Source organism: Maylandia zebra, linkage group LG8, assembly GCF_041146795.1.
Source record: "Maylandia zebra isolate NMK-2024a linkage group LG8, Mzebra_GT3a, whole genome shotgun sequence".
NCBI classification, from domain to species: domain Eukaryota; kingdom Metazoa; phylum Chordata; class Actinopteri; order Cichliformes; family Cichlidae; genus Maylandia; species Maylandia zebra.
In genome coordinates, this window is record NC_135174.1 from 10,694,835 (window position 1) to 10,713,888 (window position 19,054).

General features: G+C 43.4%; 1 protein-coding gene across 5 annotated transcripts in view; it reads right to left on the reverse strand.

The window, feature by feature from the left end:
* grid2ipb (glutamate receptor, ionotropic, delta 2 (Grid2) interacting protein, b) overlaps window positions 1-19,054 on the reverse strand; it is a 41,125-nt gene that overhangs the window by 5,967 nt on the left and 16,104 nt on the right. For 2 of the 5 annotated variants that reach the window (XM_076887298.1, XM_004562290.5), the window contains 15 exons: window positions 16,608-16,889; window positions 13,684-13,769; window positions 12,058-12,127; window positions 9,104-9,256; window positions 8,816-8,971; window positions 8,198-8,349; window positions 7,861-7,995; window positions 6,734-6,819; window positions 6,349-6,472; window positions 5,563-5,864; window positions 4,701-4,745; window positions 2,927-3,670; window positions 1,773-1,925; window positions 1,285-1,372; window positions 750-839 (listed from right to left, as the gene is read on the reverse strand). In XM_076887298.1, the coding sequence (XP_076743413.1) occupies window positions 750-839; window positions 1,285-1,372; window positions 1,773-1,925; window positions 2,927-3,670; window positions 4,701-4,745; window positions 5,563-5,864; window positions 6,349-6,472; window positions 6,734-6,819; window positions 7,861-7,995; window positions 8,198-8,349; window positions 8,816-8,971; window positions 9,104-9,256; window positions 12,058-12,127; window positions 13,684-13,769; window positions 16,608-16,889 (2,666 nt within the window). The remainder of the gene's footprint in view (window positions 1-749; window positions 840-1,284; window positions 1,373-1,772; window positions 1,926-2,926; window positions 3,671-4,700; window positions 4,746-5,562; window positions 5,865-6,348; window positions 6,473-6,733; window positions 6,820-7,860; window positions 7,996-8,197; window positions 8,350-8,815; window positions 8,972-9,103; window positions 9,257-12,057; window positions 12,128-13,683; window positions 13,770-16,607; window positions 16,890-19,054) is intronic. The other 3 variants (XM_004562291.5, XM_023153390.3, XM_004562292.5) reach the window with 3 other exon arrangements.

Consider the following 19,054-nt stretch of genomic DNA (forward strand, 5'->3'; position numbering starts at 1 on the left):
AGAGAAAAATCAGTCAGAAGGTATAAGGAGAGAGCAATGATCTGTGGCCAAATCCATTTTCTTTAAGGGAGTTATCTCGCTGTTACTTCTGCAGTGCACTTGTTTTCACCTTCATTCCAACCAAGGGAGGTGAAATGGACTCATGATGGTTTATAACTGATATTCCTGAACTTTAACTCACTTGGATCATCCAGTGTTCCTTTAATTTACTTGAACAGTGTAACTGTATCCATTACGGTGGCCCTGAGAGGTCAAATGCAACTTAAAATGCAAGCAGGTAAAAAAAAATGCTGCAAAAGCACAGAGCACACATGGGAAGCTGAATAAGTAGTAGCAGAAGTTTAACAGCTGCAGAGTCAGTGGTAATTTTCAACTCTTGATTCTGTTCCATTATCCTTGTTATGCTAATATATATGTCTGAGTGCGCTCTCACCTGAACCCTGCCCTTCGATGCAGCGTTACTACTTCAGGCTAACATGTTTTTATCAGGTTAATCACTTTATCAGTTAATTTTCATCAAGTTTATCAGCTATATATTATCTTGTGGGCACAATGTGGATTTGATACCTTGTCTAAATAGTGTCTATAATTCCTCTTCCACATCAGTTACGCAGAAAATGTTTGGCCTTCGTTAAGTGATGTTCTTTGTCTTCTACTTGTGCAACGTTTTTGTAACTATAAAAGGTATTTTTGCTGCAGTCTCACATCCTTGATCCTCGACCCTTGTGTCGTGTTTGTGTGGCACTCACAGGCATTGTAGGCTTTCTTATGAGACAGAATCTCCACCACGTCTTTCTTTTTTAAGTTCTCTGGCTGGAAGGCTGGCTCTGGAGGAGAGACTGATAATTTTAACAAACAGTGTAAGGATGCGTTCTCCTGGCACCAGGGGTCAATACGCAAACTAAGTCTAAGAGGCTGAACGTGGCGGGTTGGTGGGTTAATAACACACTCTGCCATTAGAGGCCAATAAAATGATTTTTAATCGGTAACAGCAAGTTGTGTGGTTTGTTTTTTACATAGGCAGATCTGTGTTATTACTGATAATCATGACAGAAAACAAGAGGGGGATATGGTGCCGTATGGAGAATGGATTTGAGGTGCAGGTGAATGAAGCAGCTCCAATGGAGAACATAACTGTGAAGGTACAAACACAACAGGCGACGTCAATAAAGACACACATATATTCAGATGCAATGCAAATGTATCGTTTTAGACACAAAGAGGTTAAGATGACTTGATGTGTATGAATTGATGAAGACGTGACAAAGTTACAAAATCACTCACTGGATCTGCGTTGAGTCCCAAAGTGCAGGTCCAGGTCTAAGTGCTTCACCATGTCGGTGAGCTTGTCATACTCTGAATCCTCCCCGAGCTAAACACAGACAAGGACACACTGTACTCTCCGAAGGCACAGTCAAACTCAGCTTTTTTAACTTATTTCTTTTATGTTTGGTGTTCAGATTTTATTCATGTCTGATAGGAATATATGCTGGGATCAAAAAGGCTCAACGTTTTAACATCTAAAAGCAGATCAAGTCTGGCACAGCCTCTGTTTACAAAAACAACATTGTTGCCTTGATGACTCATCGGAGACACATAAGGAGGTTTTTCCAAATATGGATGGAGATATGTAGGAGTAGTGAGAAAACTCACAGTCCGAGTGGGTAGATTCACATGTTGTTTTCTTTTTTTACCGACAGAGCCATACATATATGTATCCGTACAGCCTCTAACCACAGGGTAATGCAAGATAACTGGAGATCACCACTCACCTGACCCCATATTGTTCCCTCAGAGTTCTCCACCTGCTCCCAGCGGAGCCTCTTTACACTCATGTGGTTAACGTCTGAGGCTTGCTGGCCCGGCTTGGGCAGCGGAGGTGGGTCACAAGGAGGAGGTAATGGTGGAGGAGGTGGTGGTGGAGCCTTGAAGATGGAAAAACAGTTACTTAACACTTAAGCCATAGTGTTCTAGTTCAGCACAAAGACAGCAGTTCTCACTACTGAATCATATTCCCACTGTGCGCATGGACCTCACAAGTTTCTTGTATACTCTTTAGCAGTTGTAGACAAAGAAATTATTACTGCTATTATTAGTTATTTAGGGTATGGGTCTGTCGTGGAAAGCAACAGCAAAACCGGGGACAGAGCACGAGGTTAAGCTAGAAAGAGCATGGCAGGAAGTACTGGGGTTGAGATGGGTTGCAAAGTGGCTTACAGCACACTGTGGACAGGATAAAGAAGATTAAAACAAAATAAATAGATTTCCCACTCAGGTCTATAGGAGAATATCAGCTGAACTGTGTTGCAAAGAGATCATGTGACCTATCGGGATGAAGTTGATGGTCTGCCTGAATGCTGTTCTCGAGTAATGAAGTCCAATTAAAATCTGGAATCATGTTAAATTCACGAACAGTGTTGGGGGAATTTGGGGTTTTGGTGGAAGAATACAGTCTCAGACTGGTCATGTAGTCCTTTTATTTCTCCTTATCCTCTGACGTCCCACAGGTCAAACCACACAGAGTCAAGGTTGGGCTACACTTAACATACTGAAGGCGTTAACTTTCAAATCAAGCCTCTTAAGTGGTTTTTGGCCTAATAGATCTTCTGTCATAAAAGGCACATTTGGGGATGAAATAGATTTTAAAAAGTTGATTATAGATCAGACGGTACATCAAATCCGAAACTGGCTGCTGGCAAACATGAGCGATGTTAAAAGGTTAAAATGGGGCAAATGATGCAGAATCTTGATTAGCACCAGAGTGTTTAAGTGCTAGTTTGCACCTCTGTTGCTAAGCGCTCTTGGTTGCAGCACTGATGGAGTGAACCTCTTTGTGTTTTCATTTTCTATTTCTGTGTGCTGATGTCTTATTTGTACTTCAAGTAACAAGACAAAAAACAAACAAACCACAAAGTGCAGATGTTACCTGTTTGGAGGTGTGGTGTTCCTGCCTTGTGGTTTCCAAGGTCTTCATGTGACTGGGGAGGGTGGAGTGAGAGGTTGGAGGCTGCGAGAGCAGCGAGGAGCCCGCGTGGCCCTGGCTTTGACATTGGGATGGGCTGTGCTCCTGGAGGGACGGCGGCAGTGGGCCCTGGTAGCTGTGTTGGTGGTGGAGCTGGTGGTGCCTCTGCAGGACGAGCTGGCTCGGCCGCAGCAGCTGCGGGGAGGGCTGCGGGGAGGGCTGGCGGATAGGCTGAGGCTGGCTGAACTGTCGTGGGAGGTAGGTGGGGCGGGAGCGCAGGGTTTTGGTGGAGGTCAGGGTTGTGTGGCCGAGGCGGGTGGTGGGTTGGAAGCGCTGGAGAGTCTTCTCATTTTCGTCTCTGCTCGGGTGCTTTTTGTGTAGGGGAGAGCGGCAGGACAGGATGGTCCTCGGAGGGGGTGGAGGAGGAGGGATGATGGGGTGGTGCGGTTGGAAGGGCATCCGGCTGCGGGGCACGTGCTCGGGTGAGAAGCGCACTGGTGGGAGAGGGTCGGTAAACGGAATGGGAGGGGGTATGAGAGCCTGCAAGGCCGGAGGAGGCGGGGGGCTTTGGGTGGGAGGTGGTGGGATCGGTTCGGATCCAGAGGAGTAGCAGGGAGAGGAGGCCTCGTCGCTGCTGCTGTGATCCTCACTGCCGCTGCTGAGCTGCCGGGGCATGAAGCCGATTTCCTGGTCCTCCTGGAAGCTCATCTGGAGGGAGGAGGAGTGCACCATCAGCCCCGAGAACCACCTTCACCTCCACATAGTCTAGTAAACGGCTAATAAACAGCTTCTACGTTTTAAAATCCAGTCTATTCAAGCTGATTAGGTTATTATTAGGTTCATTACGGCTTTGACGTTTGCTTGAAATGTTGTACTGAAACTTACTCCACTGCCTGTTTATATTTGAACAGAAAAAGCGACACGGGGTGCGATCAGAATGTTTTGGAACTCTGACAATTTATTTTAAAGAAAGGTTTTGTCTTTGTGCACCTCTGGACTACTTCTAATAGTGCTGCTTTTTACGTCCCATTCATCTGTGATTTCTATCTAGACCACAAACGTTGGCTAAAAGCCGACATCTGTGTCAGACTGACCCAGCTTTAATGTCCTGAACCATCTGTGCTGGTGAGAGGTGGGTGTCCGGCTACCACCAGCGAACCAAAAAGCAGTTTTCAGTACATAAAGTCCAAGCTTGCTCAGGAAGGTCAGACTGTTCACACAAACTTCTACTTCAGCTCCATGCAGATCTGGCTCCCTACAACTCTATCTTTTCCCCAGAAATAAAGTTAAAGTTAACTAGTTCACTAAAATCAATGCAGAGGTGCACGAAGATGCAATCTTGAAGGGGTGACTAGCCAAATTCAAGTTTGCTTGTTTAAAAAGGAGATTTTAATTTACAGGTGTAATCCCAAAATATATTTATCACACTTCATAGCAAGTTCAGAAATTCTGCTTTTTTTTTTTCTCTCTTTTTGACTTTTAGAATAGAAAATATCTACAAAATAACATCAAATCAAAGTGCTGATCTACAGAATTTAAAACCCATGCACTTAAATATCTCCAAACCTCTATATAAAAACTATGAAAATAACAATACAATATATTATAATATAACATAATGTGAATGGAAAAGAACCGTGACAATGCTATAAAAAGCCCAGTACTTATTCTAAATACAGATTACTAAACAGAAACATGTAGATAAAACTATGATATAACTGAGTATCGTTTTACTTACAGGCACAACTCTTCTTCTGAAACCATGACAACCACCTTGATATATCTGTTCGTGTGACACAAGTGTTCATTGTAGCGTACATTAGAGGTGCTCTAATGTAAACATGCAACACTACAACGTTAATACTTCTCTAAATGTTCAACTTGCTTACTGTTTATTAAGGAGCAAATGCACAAACAACAGATTTTCTCCTTATCATGCTAAATATATAAATCGAGATCACGGTGGTCTAACAGCTTCCACGCCGCAGCGGCGCACATTCTGTGCAACTGAGTCAGACAGGATGACATTTTCCCGTCTGGCCCAATCAATATTGTGGCAGTGAAAGTGAAAGTATGACCAGCATTAGCTTTTATTACAGCATTACTCGCACTCTGCATTGAAATTTAAACTCACTTGTAATTTAAAAGTAATGAATGTAGCAGCTTTAAATGTGAAATATAGACAATAATAATAATCCTGTGATGCATGACGCACGTTAATTGCAGGCACGGCTTCCAGTTATTCCTCTCACTGAACCAGCACCTACAAGAGTCTGAAGGTTTAATCAATGGAGATTTTATACTTGTAGAATGTAAACATTACAGAAGCTAGCTCCTTCTGCATAGGCTGCTGTAGGCTGAATAGTAAGTCACTCACTCTTAAGGTTAGGTCCATAAATTGTTAGACAAGTCTGGTTTAAAATCCACTGCGGGCTAGGGGTCAGGGCTCAACAATGAGAGCGTTCCACTTTTTCTGCTCCTGCTCCAAATAAAGGTAAAACACTTGTAGCATAGTTCTGCCTCTCACAGCTGGCAGCTCAGCGGTGGAATAACTGAAAATCACGTCTTAAGAAACAATAACGCCTGTTTTTCTTCCTCACCTCCTCGTAGTCGTTCTCCCCGGGCACGAAGTCATCCACCAGAGTGACCCGGTGGCCCAGCTGCTCGCTCAGGGAGTCCAGGAACTTGTCTGTGTCTCGGCTGCGTGGCGGCCGGGAGAAGGTGAACAGTTTTTTGCGGTGGGTCAGCACGTTGTGGCCGCTGTCTGAGTGATGAGGGGAGGCCGGGGGGCTCTCCAGACTGACATAAGGGTTGGAGTCTATGCTGCTTTGATGGTGGATTTCATACACGGGAGTGGGAAGAGGCTCCTTCCAAGACAGGGACAGGCCAGATTTACGATTACCTGTAGAGACGCACATTAACAACGATGGCCTCGATTTATATTTAGGCCACCTTGACGTGAGGATCTTTCCTCTTAGTAAATATCTGACATTCTAGACCATGTAGTCACCAGGAGGATTATTTCTTCTGAGAGGTAACCATTGCAAAATAAATAAAAAAATAAACTGAAAGCTTGTGTGTTTGAGTGGTTGCCATGCCATGTTCACATCAGACTGGCAAAAAAATAGCATCACTTAGCAGCAATTCTGCTTGTTTGCCACCTATAAGGACACATCGTCCACCACAACCCCCCAAATCTCATCATGATGTAAACATGGCATCAGTCACGTGCCACCAAGGCCCAAAACTGATCGGCTTCTATCACTTTGCATGTCATTTTATCTGTTCATTATGCAAATATGGGACCCTGGTGGCTTAAAACAGCAAGATGAAAGCATGTATCTGAAAGCGTGTGGATGCGGTGAGTTTTTAGGAACCCAGAATACCTGTGAGGGTGGGGAGTGTGAGGGGAGAGAGAGGGCTCTCGGGCTCTGGTGAGGAGCCGCACTGCAGTGGAGGCACACTCTTTCCTGCGTACACGTTCTCCAGCTCCGTATACACACCTGTCATCTACAGATGAAGGCATGATCATCTCATTAGCACATTATTGCTGGGCACATTTTCTTTGAAGGTCTGCTGCTTATTAGTGTTTTAATTTTTTTTTTTTTTCGGTTAAGCTGCAGACTCACATCTGACCAATTATCAAAGTAATAGTAATGATCAGCAAACCTTCAAATCAAGTGAGACCAGAGAGCACAGAGATCATAGCTAGCGTTCCGTAAATGCCAGTCGCTGAGGAGCTAGGCGCGGGAAAGCTGCGGGTATACCTACATGATTGAGGTCAGGGGACTCGGGGAAGGAGGTTCCATCTCCTGACTGCCTCTCCTCCGGGCTCCCGGATTCATCGATATGAATTCCTAAAGCACAATAAAGCATGAACAGTGACACGTGTTCATCCACCATCCACCTCCAGCCTGGGAGGAGAGCGGATGAAGCAGAGCAGAACAGCGCAGAAGGAGCAAAAAAAGCTCAGGTCCCGCAACGGGGGTTAGCAATGGTAATGGAAAACTGGGGAAAAGTAAAGTACCTGAAGCCTGAAACAGCCAGGAAATAAACACTGTTTCAAACTGAGAGGTTGGGGAAGTTTTTAAAAGCAAACGGATGCTGAGAAATGGATGTAATGTATGACCTGGTGATGACTTTTTTTCTTTTTGTTAGTAGCAGTCCTATGTGAGCTCAAACACTTACACACATTCCCACCTGGGACTTGGCCACTGCAAATAAAGCCTCATTACTTATCTCTGATAAGACCTGGATCAATGGGAATTTAGGTAGCGGCGGGTGAATAGTACAGTAACTTCATCAGGAATCCCCATTTACTGTCTCATCGTCGATTTCTCTTGTATGAGTTGTGTTATAACGATGGGAACACAGATTTAAATAAGCACACAGCTTATTAGCAATAACAACCCCATTTAAATCCCTCTTGCTTTACAGATTTCATTAAAGCGGCATTAACATTCTGTGTTGGTCACCTGGGGCAAACAACCTTGTTACGACACCATTTCAGTTCATCCAGCAGTGACGAAGCAACGTTCCCACTCAAGTCTCTCTTTTTTTGCCTCCCGAGGGAAAAAAATCTTCATCTTCATCAGCTAAATGTTCACCGGCTCTACCTTTAATTGCTAACTTTGTCTTCCAGCTGTCTTTGCGCTGTAGCCTACAGTGGCTTATTAAAGCTTTTACATCAAAGAAAGGTTGCCCGACGACAAGATAAATTGCTTAAAGTGGTTATATTGTAGCAGATGTGTTGCAGGAAGGAGCTCGAAGGCTTTTTAAAACCTTTGTATCAAACCCAGCTGAACAATTTCTGGAATTATAATGATTTTGTGCTAAAGGACAACAGGCTCTCATTGAACATGTTTATCCCGCTGGGACGTTGCCGTGCATAAGCGTACCCATTCCTAGGTGAGTCCCGATGATGCAGTCATCGGAGCTCCTCTCTCGGACGTTGTTGCGGTACGACGACCCCGTCACCCGCATGGAGCTGCTGCGCCGGTGGTGCTCTGGACCGTTGTCAGGCTCTAATAATGCTGCAAAACACACACACACACACACACACACACACACACACACACACACACACACACACACACACACACACACACACACACACACACACACACACAGGGTCAGATTGGCTCTACTTTGCTATTTATATAAAAAGCACGATAAACATCGATAGTACATCATGATAAAAATCCAATTCAACTTCTCATTCGTTTCATGCCTCACCGTTGCTCTTGTAGCCAAGGAAACGAGACAGCTTGCCCTGGCAGCGCTCCTGTTCATCGTAGGTCAGCAGCTGGTAGATGAACTTCCAGATCAGCTGCTTGGCTGGAGTGTCCAACACTGGAAACACGTCCACGATCAGGGTGTCCACGTTCCTGCAAACACACGTGCTCCATATCCACTCACTGTCTTCTTTATATAATTCCTGCTCATGGCTGACTATCATTCAGTGCAAGGGTTTATTTTATATTCTTTGTACCATGTAAAGCTGAAAAAGAGACGCTGGGAGAGAGCAATGAAAAGGGTGGGAGGATAACAAAGATGTCACTTATGGTATGATTTATGTTGTTGGGTGTACGCTGTATGCATATAGAGTTGAATAACAGTGGTATTTTAATCCTGCTGCCTCACATGTTTGCATCATGTGCTGAGCTAATTCATCATCCCGTCTTTCTCGATCCCTTCATCCTATATAGGAAATAATATCAGAACCTAACTTAAGCTGTAACTTCCTGCTTCCGCTGCTAACCCTTCATTTGCTCAATAATCCATGTCTTCTTTTGCTAACAGATTCCTCTGTAACCCTGTAACCCTCTGCTCCCTGTCCCTTCGCTCACTGACCTGTGCTGGAAGAATGTCTCTAAAGCTTTGCAGACACTGTATCTCTCCTGGATGGTCAACAGGTGCTCCAGCTGCTGGCTGAAAGTCCGCCCGTGGACTTTGATGCTCGGTGGAAGAATCTCTGCAACCCACTGCAGAGAACTGAGACCAGGAGACCTGGACAGCATGTATGGAGGAAACCAAACATTAATTTTTCCATTCCTACTTACTGAACTAATCCTTCTCCTTCATTCAAAACTAATACACTGCTACAGGCTAGGTCTAGTGTCAGATTTTTGGTGTGCTAACCTAGAGCGTGGCAATGTGGTGGGGGCCAGACTAGAGGATTCATCTGCATCTGTTTGGTCTGAAGAAAAGTCAGATGGACCCTCCTCCACCACGAGAGTGGGCACTGCCCCGCTGCCCTGCAGCATAGACACCACCTTCTCATGGGAGCAGTTCCTAAAGCAAGGGAAACAAAAAGGAGAGACGATGGCTGTTAGCTGTATAATAGAAGGACTGAAGCAATGTGCACAAACCAGCAGAATCACTGTGTTATTATGTAATACTAAGATAAGTATTGAAATTGAAAAATTATGTAAGCAGACATACATAAAAACTACATTTAACAGGATTATATAATAAAAAATATTTTGTTTCAGTCTGCCCAGAAACACTGCTGCTGCTCTAAGACACCTTGCAAGCCACGAGAAGCTTCCCACACTTACTTCTATATTTTGGTACAATATGTGAGAGCATCTTGTTCTTTATGTGATGTACACAGACACTATGAATCCAAATATAAGCCCTGGTAATCACGTACTGCAAAGTTTTAACAAATACACGTTGTTGTTTTTTTTACCTTAAAGGTATGAGGACTGCAAAAATAATTGTTTCCATCATTATAACAAATATATCATTTTCCACATTGTTGCAGACGCTTTGTAAACACTAGACTGTAACGTCCAAATCTCTTGTACTTTCTTTTCCTCCTTCTTGCTGGCGAGCACCTCCCACTGTTTTCCTGATCACCTCCTACGGCTGCAGCAGCATGTTATCAGGGAGAGCAGCGAAATTATACATTGCCAATCAAATGAGTACATCAAGCAGCCTGGGAGATGCGCTGTGACTCTTCTTTCACATGGTTATCAGGGTGACAGGATAAGTAGTGCTGTTTCCTCACATGGAAATACTGTCTGATGTATTGCTTGGTATAGTGTATTTGCTGAGCTCGCACATGTACAGTTCAAATTCAGATTTCTTATGTGCACTCCCACACTCACTCACGAGAAGGAGAAGGTCAAGAAGTTGTCAAGTCTACAGAAGAACTACAGTGACTCCCACGAGGAAAGTTCAGTTTACATAAAGGCTGTGATCACGTTCATCAGCCCATGCGCGCATAGGGCACCTGCACACGTGTCAAGGTATGTGAAGGAGCGCTTCATTCACATACCCCTCAGGATGGGCTGTAAGAACCCATTTTTCCTGGAGATGTAATTACTTGAAAATGTGGAGATCTGATTGTCAAATATCCAATAAAAAAGAGCTGAGTACTGTGCAAAAGTCTTGAACCACCAGTCATATTATCATATTTTGCTTAGAAAATGCGAATAGGTACATCATTTTGTTTGCACAGTTTTAATTAGCTTTAAAGTCAATATTTGGTATAACCACGTTTTTAATAAAATCCGACTTTACTTTTCGGTGCTCATTATTAGATCCCCTACTGCAGCTGTAAACATGACAGTCTCCACTGTGTTTTACAGATGGCTACAGACATTCACTCCAGCATCTTGCTTCTGACGTTCTCTACATACTGGCCAAAATCTGATCCAGACCTGTCAAATTTCATCACTCAGACCTGTTACCACTGCTTTTCAGACCAGTTCTTGTCTAATTTGGTATACTTCTGCATTTTCTCCCTGTTTCCCTTCCTTGAGAATGGCTTCTTGACAGCCACCTTTCTTATTATCTTATCTTATCTTATCTTTCCACTGAGAACCCTTCTGATTGGACATTATGTGTTTTTGTAACAGGCTGCTAGTAACAAAATATCTAAAGATACAATTTAAAATGGATTCTTTGCTTAGTGTAGACACAACACTGATTCATCCCTTCAGTTAGATGTTTTTTTTTAATGCTTGAATGACTCATAGGTCCGTGTTAAGTGGTTCAACATGAAAAAAGTCCCCAAGACCACAAAGAAAGTCTGGCTCATTGGCAGCAAAATATAAAGAATGAGGACTGACTCAAGGCTTTTGCTGAGGGCTGATAAAACGTGCTGGTGTAAAAAAAATGCTATCTTTGTGGGTTTTTCAAAACACTAAAAATTCTGCTCATATATAAAGATAACAGGCGATAGATAGTAACAGATATAGTTATGGTACACATCCCTGAACTAAATAATGACTCTAACGAAAACACTGCTGTACGTCCTGACATTGAACTTAATGCCAGAATTTAGCCTGAAAACGGTCACTGTGTAACAAATTTAACAGTAACACCATCATTCGTGCTGTGAGTTGTAGAAATGAAAGATTTCCTGTAAGGTCTTGACTCGTCTTATCTTGTGTTGACTGATCAATAAAGTTAGTGCTGCTGTGCAATATGTAAAAATGCAGGCAACTCCCTCAGAGTGGGGATACTCATATGGATCCTGCTGCTTTAGATCGTTTTATGAAACTCCAGGTAAATCAGAGGAAGAAATCCTGTAAACAGCTGAAAGCAATAAACACTGTTCTCTTACAGACAGCACTCAAGCATGTCTAGGGCTTTCTGTGTTTTCTTTGATATACATATGTTGATTTGCATCAAAGTAAAGAGTCTGATAACTAGACTTTAAATTGTGTGCCAAAAAAACTGTCTATTTAATGTGAGATTTGTTTGGGTAGTGATGAACAGTTACTAAAACCTATGGTCTTGCAGTGCACAGCTGAAGACACAGTCCACAAACTGTTTCTATGATGAAAATCTCATAAAATTCAGCACAGAAACTATGAGCGTCATGTGCTTGTGAAAATATCGAGGAGAATCTACGTCAGAAAAAAATCAGAAGGGTTATGTGTTTGTGATGGATTATCTGGCTCAGTGAGAGCTGTTTTTCAAACTGAGGCAGAATAAATGGCAGCAGATGGCTTCTGCTGGAGAAAGACAAGTGCTGATGTCTAAATATACTGTGTAAGGTCAAGAACTCAGGCAGCAGGGAAAGGCAAAATACTACAAACTACTACTGCTGCTAACAATAATTTCCATTAAAGACAAACCTCATGTCCAGTCCGTTGAGAAAGAGGATACGGTCGCCTGTTTTCAGTCCACATTCCTCGGCAGGACTATCTGAGAGGTCGACAAAGATGGCAGAAAATCAAACATCAATCAGAGACTGAAAAAACCCCCTGAAACCAATCCTTCCAGCTAACGAGGTGCACAGAACAGACGGGCACAACGGGGGGAGAGATGGTGACTAATGTGATGCTGTCAATCTGTGTATGAGAGCCAACAAAGCCCATCAACAAACAAGATGAGCTCCATGCTAAATCTTATTACGTAAGGAAACAGTGCTGTCAAAACAATCCCTGGCAGAATAAGTTCTGACTGGACTGTACCCATCGCCTCCTCATCTGTCAGCACACTGTGGATGAGGAGCTGTCATGTCATTTGTTTTTTTTTCTTGTTCTTTTGGATGCAGTAAAGTCTTAATGGGGAAACGGGGTTGTGGCTTCCGGGCTATCGGCAAAGAATCTGTGGTCAGATCACGATGAGAACTATGCCACCCACCTCCACAAGGGCCCACTGAGTCAGTCCGCTCTGGCTGTTTCAGCACATGTTGGTGGGGGATGATGGTGGGCGGGAGCAGTGCCGTCATCGTCAAACACACACACAACGCACACGCACACCGCCTTCCTCACCAAGGAACCTGGCAAATTCCCTCAGCAGTAGCTTCACAGCCTCCTTGTCTGCTAGTTTTGCTTCAAAAAGCAATAACTGTGAATTAAATAACCTTTTACTGCGGGAAACTTAAGAAAGTAATTATGAATATTTCACATAAGCTCTAAGTGGAAATTAGATTTAAAAGCTAGCTTTAATAAAACAAGCAAAAACCACCTGTGAGAGTCGTTCAGCCTTATAGTCACCCTATATGTTGATGCAAGTCTATAAAGGAAAAACATATTAAACCACGGCTGCTTGTAGAAATAGTCGACAATAAGAAAAAGAACAAATGGGAAATCAGCCTAATTGCATGTTTGGCCAGAGTTAGACAAGGAGATCAACAGCTAGGCTGGCTAGATTGCTATCAGGCATTTAACTGCCCACAAAACCCCAAGCTGACAGCTCTAAGATGACGTTTTCTGCATGGCTTAAATATTAACGATGAAACCTGTTGGTAAGTAAGCTCTAGAAGAGATGATTACCACAGCAAGCTGTTTTGTCTTGTCCTCAGTCCCAGAAGCATTTGAGTGCCCTTCATTGTAAGTATATGACACTAATATATTTGCAGTATGACTTGATGTACAAAGGATTTACTCCTCCACCCTATGACCAGTTAAACTGCACAGGAAGAGCAATAAACAGAATATAAAGTACATCTGTGCGGCACTGACTGACCACAGGTGTACCTGCTGCCGCACAGCACAGCCTGTTAGCATTTCACTAGTGAGTCAGATAAGTCCACTTCCGACAACACTCACAGTCTCTCACACACACACACAAACGCCTCCTGATCACCTTCGGCCCCGAGCGGCTGGCACCACAACAGCCTCACCCGCGTAAAATACATCTGCCCCCCTCACCGCCCACAACGCAGAACGGCGCACGAGTGAAAAGCCGCCACACAAAGAGAGGAGGCGTCAGTCAGGACTGCACTGTACTTGGTTTCATTATAGAAGCAGTACCTGGGATGACGGAGTCGATGCAGACGGGAGCGTGACCCCGCAGCGTGAAGCCAAAGTTCTTCTTCCCCCTGTAGACACGGATGATCCTGAGGAAGGGATGCAGGCAAGAAGTGAGATGAGCAGTTCATTCGTTCGGATTTAGAGCTCTCTGAAAAACCTTCGTGACTAAATGTTTCTAACAACGAAAAGCTTTGTGCCTGTCTACTGGCCTTCAACTTTCAAAGAGGGTGACACAAACTCTACATGAAGCAGAGCGCATTCATGGCATTTATGTCCAAAGCATTTTTCCTTTGTTCTGAACACTTTCAGCCGACGCTCTCTGCTGAATCACATTTTCGAATTTCTTGTGTTTGCGTCAATCCATCCTCCAAAAGCAGCACCTTTAACCGACTTAAAAACTTTCAATTTGAGCAGTAACCAAAACCTGTAATTTATTTTTTGGGCTTTTTTGATTCCCTCATCACCCATTTAGCCAAAATCTGAACAGTCTAAAACGCAAACAAAGGAAGAAAAAGCTGGAAGTGGAAAATGTGTGGAATTTGTAAAAGTGATCAGTCAAACAAAATCGGACGAGCGAGTTCTCAGTGTTGCTCGTGACGTCATTTAACAGCATTGATGGCTGTGAATGAATGAATGGGAAGCCCAGCTGTCCCTGGAGTGAGCACTCACTCGCTGTTGTTTACAATCCTGCCTGCGCTTCGTTTTTGCTTTTGTCACTTCCTGTAAGTGGGAGTCTGAACAAGCACAGACGTGACCCTCTGTTTGCCTCGATCCAAGCTGACATTTTTCTAACGTAACCCAAATCAGTCCTGCTTGAATGCCAGACATTGTTTTTTGTTTCCGGCTTTAATAAAAAAAATTTGGGACATGTTCAGAATAGCTTTGACATTTTGCTGAATGCGGGGCTCCTCTCTCTCATTCACCCCAGTCGGAAGAATATGCGTCGGAAAACCTCCCGGTGTATCAAAGATGAGGCTCGTTCAGTCTATCCGTGGAGCGTTGCCATGGAGATAACTAAAGGCAACGCTGCTTTGGTATATAAACAGGAGGAAGGCAAAAAAGACAACAAGAGAAAAGAGACAAACCTATTCTTTGATAGCCGTGGTTATACGCTCTTATGTAAGCCAAGCTAAATGCAGAAAGGCACACTGGGTGCTGAATGTGGATTTGTGTGTGTGTTTGAGGGCTGAATAGAAAAAAAGAAGCATCAGCTCTGAGCACACTTGACAAACTAAGTGTCTGTGACTATCAGGCTGCTTGAGGCCTCTCCTCATTCCCTCCGGGCTACACCAGCAGAGCTTCATACACTTATGTATAATTTCACATGACCTCAGCTGAATGCACTCTGAAAAGGTATCAGTCAGTCTGCTGGTACATCAACAACCGTCACATTGTACACACACTATGCAGACAGCTACCACACTATAGTGCTTGATTTTGTGTATCAATAGTCAGTAGAACATTTTGTACAACAATACATCTGGGGGTGGATTTACCCGAAATGTTATGTCGACATCTCTCTCCACCTGTATCCCACTGGTCTATCGATCCCTTTCTCCATCTCCCTACCGAAATGTCACCATGTTTCTCGGTCTATTTCTATCTCCCTGCCTTCAGCCATCTGTCTGTCACTGTTTCTTCACCTCTGCCAATCAGCTTTTGTGGTCGGTTTGTTTGTCTGGCAGGATTACTAATGAAGTTATGGACAGTTTGGCGCAACTTAGAAGCAACTAACTTTCACAGTCTATCTAGATCCACATCCAAAATCTAGTGTTTTTGAAGGTTTTTTTTTTTGACAACTCCTTAGTATTGCCAGATAACTGGAAATGGGGAAAACTGGGGGACATTGTCCTGATGATGTCAGGAAACCTAAATAATCTCTTGGATTCAGAGGCTCACTTTAATTTATGCAGATTTTCAGTTTTCAGTTATGCAGTCTCTTGAATTCTCTCGTTCCTATATGTTTTATCTATATTTATTTCCTTCTGTCTATATTATTTCGTCTAGATATAGATATATAGACTGCATCTATATCATCACCTCATATCACTCTTTATCACTCCGTTTACCTGTATTCCCCATCTCTCTATTCTCATTGCCATCGATCTCCATCTCTACATCTGTTTACTCCTTACTTCTGTTCGTCTCTTTTTCTGTTGATATCTATATCTATCTCTCTGTTCCCACCTCTAGCTCTGTCTCTCGCTCTCTCTCACTGCTCTATGCATATTTCCAGTTACTGTGGAGACACAACAGTGTTACACAACAGTCTTTTGGGTTTATTCAGTGCATGGAAGGCACCAGCAATGCAGCGCGACTTCTTACTGACACATGATGCCCCTTTAACACAATCAGCTCACTTCCTGCTGCATTGTGCCCGGCCTGTATGATCACATTTGTCATAAAGGGCCACATGTTTTTTAAGACCTCCTGTTGCTGAATACTCAAAGACCCCAGGATTTTATTAGTTAGCTCGCTACAGAGATTTACTGCCACAGTCCTGTGCTGCACCATGTCCACTGTGGTGTTATTAACTGGACAGTCGTGTAATCAAGTGTGTTAGTGGGTGGAGGAAAAGTGTCAAATGGTTAGGGGGGGGGGGTCTACCCCATGTAGGATGGTTGCCAAGAAACAACCAAGAAGATGGTAGAAGATGGTTACAATGTGATGTTTTGTTAAATGAAACAAATACGCAGCTGTGTGTGAACATCTTCGTGCATGCACAGACTTGCTCTAAGTGCAGCTTTATAAAACTCTGAGGAAGAGGAGTTTTAGCACACGTTAACAGATAAAGCAGTCCCTGGATTCTGCTATAATTTTTAAAAGGGACTTCTCGGCTCTTGAATTATGAATTAACAGTTAACAACACTTAAAACAGAGCGAAAGGACTCGTGAAACCTGCTGTGTTTGATATGTGTGCTTACCTCTGATTGGGTCCAATGGGGGGATGCACGGGTATCCCTGAGACGGACTTCCTTAAGCCCCTGTCTCTCTCTGCTTCTCCCCTCCCTCCGGGTTCTCCTCCATCCCTTGGCACTGAGCTGGCCCGTTTGGACCCGCGGTGGCGGTCGGAGTGATCCTCGCTCCGACTGCGACGGATTCTGCCATGCGGCTCGCTGATGCTCTTGCTGCGGCAGAGTCGGTTGATCACGTTCTGGGAGACGGTGTCGTCGAAGCGCTGCCGGTGCTTCTTGGGAATGAAGATTCTGGCCAACATGGCAGCATATGAGGAAAACAAATTGGTTGGTGTTAACTGTTTTTCCATAAGAGTTCCTCTACGAAAAGCAAAGAGATGGGTAGAGGATGGATCTACATCACAGATCCACCTCGATCCATTTTAAAGACACAAATTCCACAATCACGACTCTGAGAGCGATGACAGCCAGTGTTGGAAGAGATTAAAAGTTATGATATACTTCAAACTCTACTGAGAAAATGTTCACAGTCCTAGTCGGCACAGATTCGGCTCAACAGGCTTCCATCTTCATGTCTCAGATCTGAAGAAAAGATGAAAAGGTTTTGACTGAATGGAGAGTCTTTCCCCTGACTGAAAAAGAAAAGAAGTTGAATTTGATGCAATCTTTCTCTGAGGAAATAGACGGTGAAGAAATCGTGGCGTCACTCACTGCTTGCTGGAGTCTTACTGCTGCAGCAGGGGTACCAGAGCCAGAATACAGCATGAGAAAAAGGTGTGGGAGTGAGTGAGCAAGGGATTTCTCCTCTCTCTCTCTCTCTCCATACAGCAACTGATTCTCGGTCTTTCCTACACTTCCGTCTACACATCACCTACAACTGAGGCAGGAAGCTGTCATTTCATCCACCTAGGCCCTGACAAGGAAACGCAAAGTGTAACGCACTGGGATAAAATAGGAGCAGGGGCATCAATTACAGTGAAATACTGAGTTAAACTGTATGAAATCACAATGTTTTTTTATTTTGTAATCCAATGTGATTTCCTACTAAACACCTACTGTTTTCATTTAAATATCAATATACAGCTATGACATCGATAAAAGTTATTTTCCTGAAGTCTTACTTTGAGAAAAGTCAAACACTTGAAATGTTATGCTTGTAATATAACATTTTAAACATAAGCAGTCACAGTGACTGATATGTTATAGCAGCTGAACATTGGTAGGGTTAGTCGTCATCACTCATGAGTGATGAGTAACTATCCCCTGTGGAGCCTACAGTTGGTTGCTGGGGTGCTGAAGGGTTTCAAACAGTAGCCGTGCTGGCTTGTCAGATGGAGGGGTGGGACATGCAGCTGGCATCGAGAGTGGGAGCATTTATCTGGTTTATGCTGTAAAAACAATAAGACACATTGCAACAATCCAGAGGGGATGAATTCATTATTTTAACCGCTTACAAACGATGTATCTAACAATGGAATGTTTTTTACATAACCCTAGCCCTAATCCTAGCCAATCAGAATTGAGATTTAATGGTATTATTCTCCCAGAACAAAGAAAATAATCTAATAATCTAAAACTATACATCTGTTTTTCTCCCCCCAAAGAGTTAGGTTTTGCCTTTCTCTAGGGTTATGATCTATGACGACCGATATCGAAAGCTACGTTATCCACACACAATAATAGAAATAAACATTGTGTAACACTTATGAATTAATGTGCATTTAATGAGGTATAAGTATTTGATCACATTTGTTACTTGGTGGAGTAACCATCCTTAGCAAGCACAGCTTTTAGATATTTCTTATAGCTATTGCTAGGTTTGAGCTAAGTTTTCAGATCTCCTCTTTCCTGATCTTCTCCAAATTCTTAATGCTACTTCACCTCGAGACTATGATGTGCTTCTTCTTCTCGAGGGACTCCTTTGTTGTCTTGGCATATGCTTTGGATCAGTGTCCTACTGGACCTGCCCATGATGCGTTTGTCGGGCCCCGGCTGAGTGAAGGAGATTCTTGTCCAAGATTTGTCCATCTTTCCAATTGAGCGATACAGTCATCGTGTAGCTTTGGCAGAAAAACATCCTCAGAGCACAAAGCTTCCACCACCATGACAGTAGGGATGCTGTTCTTTGGGTCACATTCACCCTTCTCTTCACTCCAAACACAATAAGTGGATTGATACAAACCAAGTCAATTTTGTTCTCATGTAACCACATCACATTCTCAGAAGTCTCACCTGAATCATTCAGGTGTTTCTTTGGGGGGTTTGTGTTCTTTTTTTTCTTTTTTCTTTTTACAAGTTTGTAAGAATTTGACAATTTTTGCTACGTAGCGTTACAGATACTTTTCGCTGGTACCGAAAACATGTAGAGGTTCTCTTGCTCGTCTTTCTGAGCAGACTGGGAACAAACTAAATATCAAAGAGGGGGATAAGAGTGAACTGTACATGCTGTTTCTTAT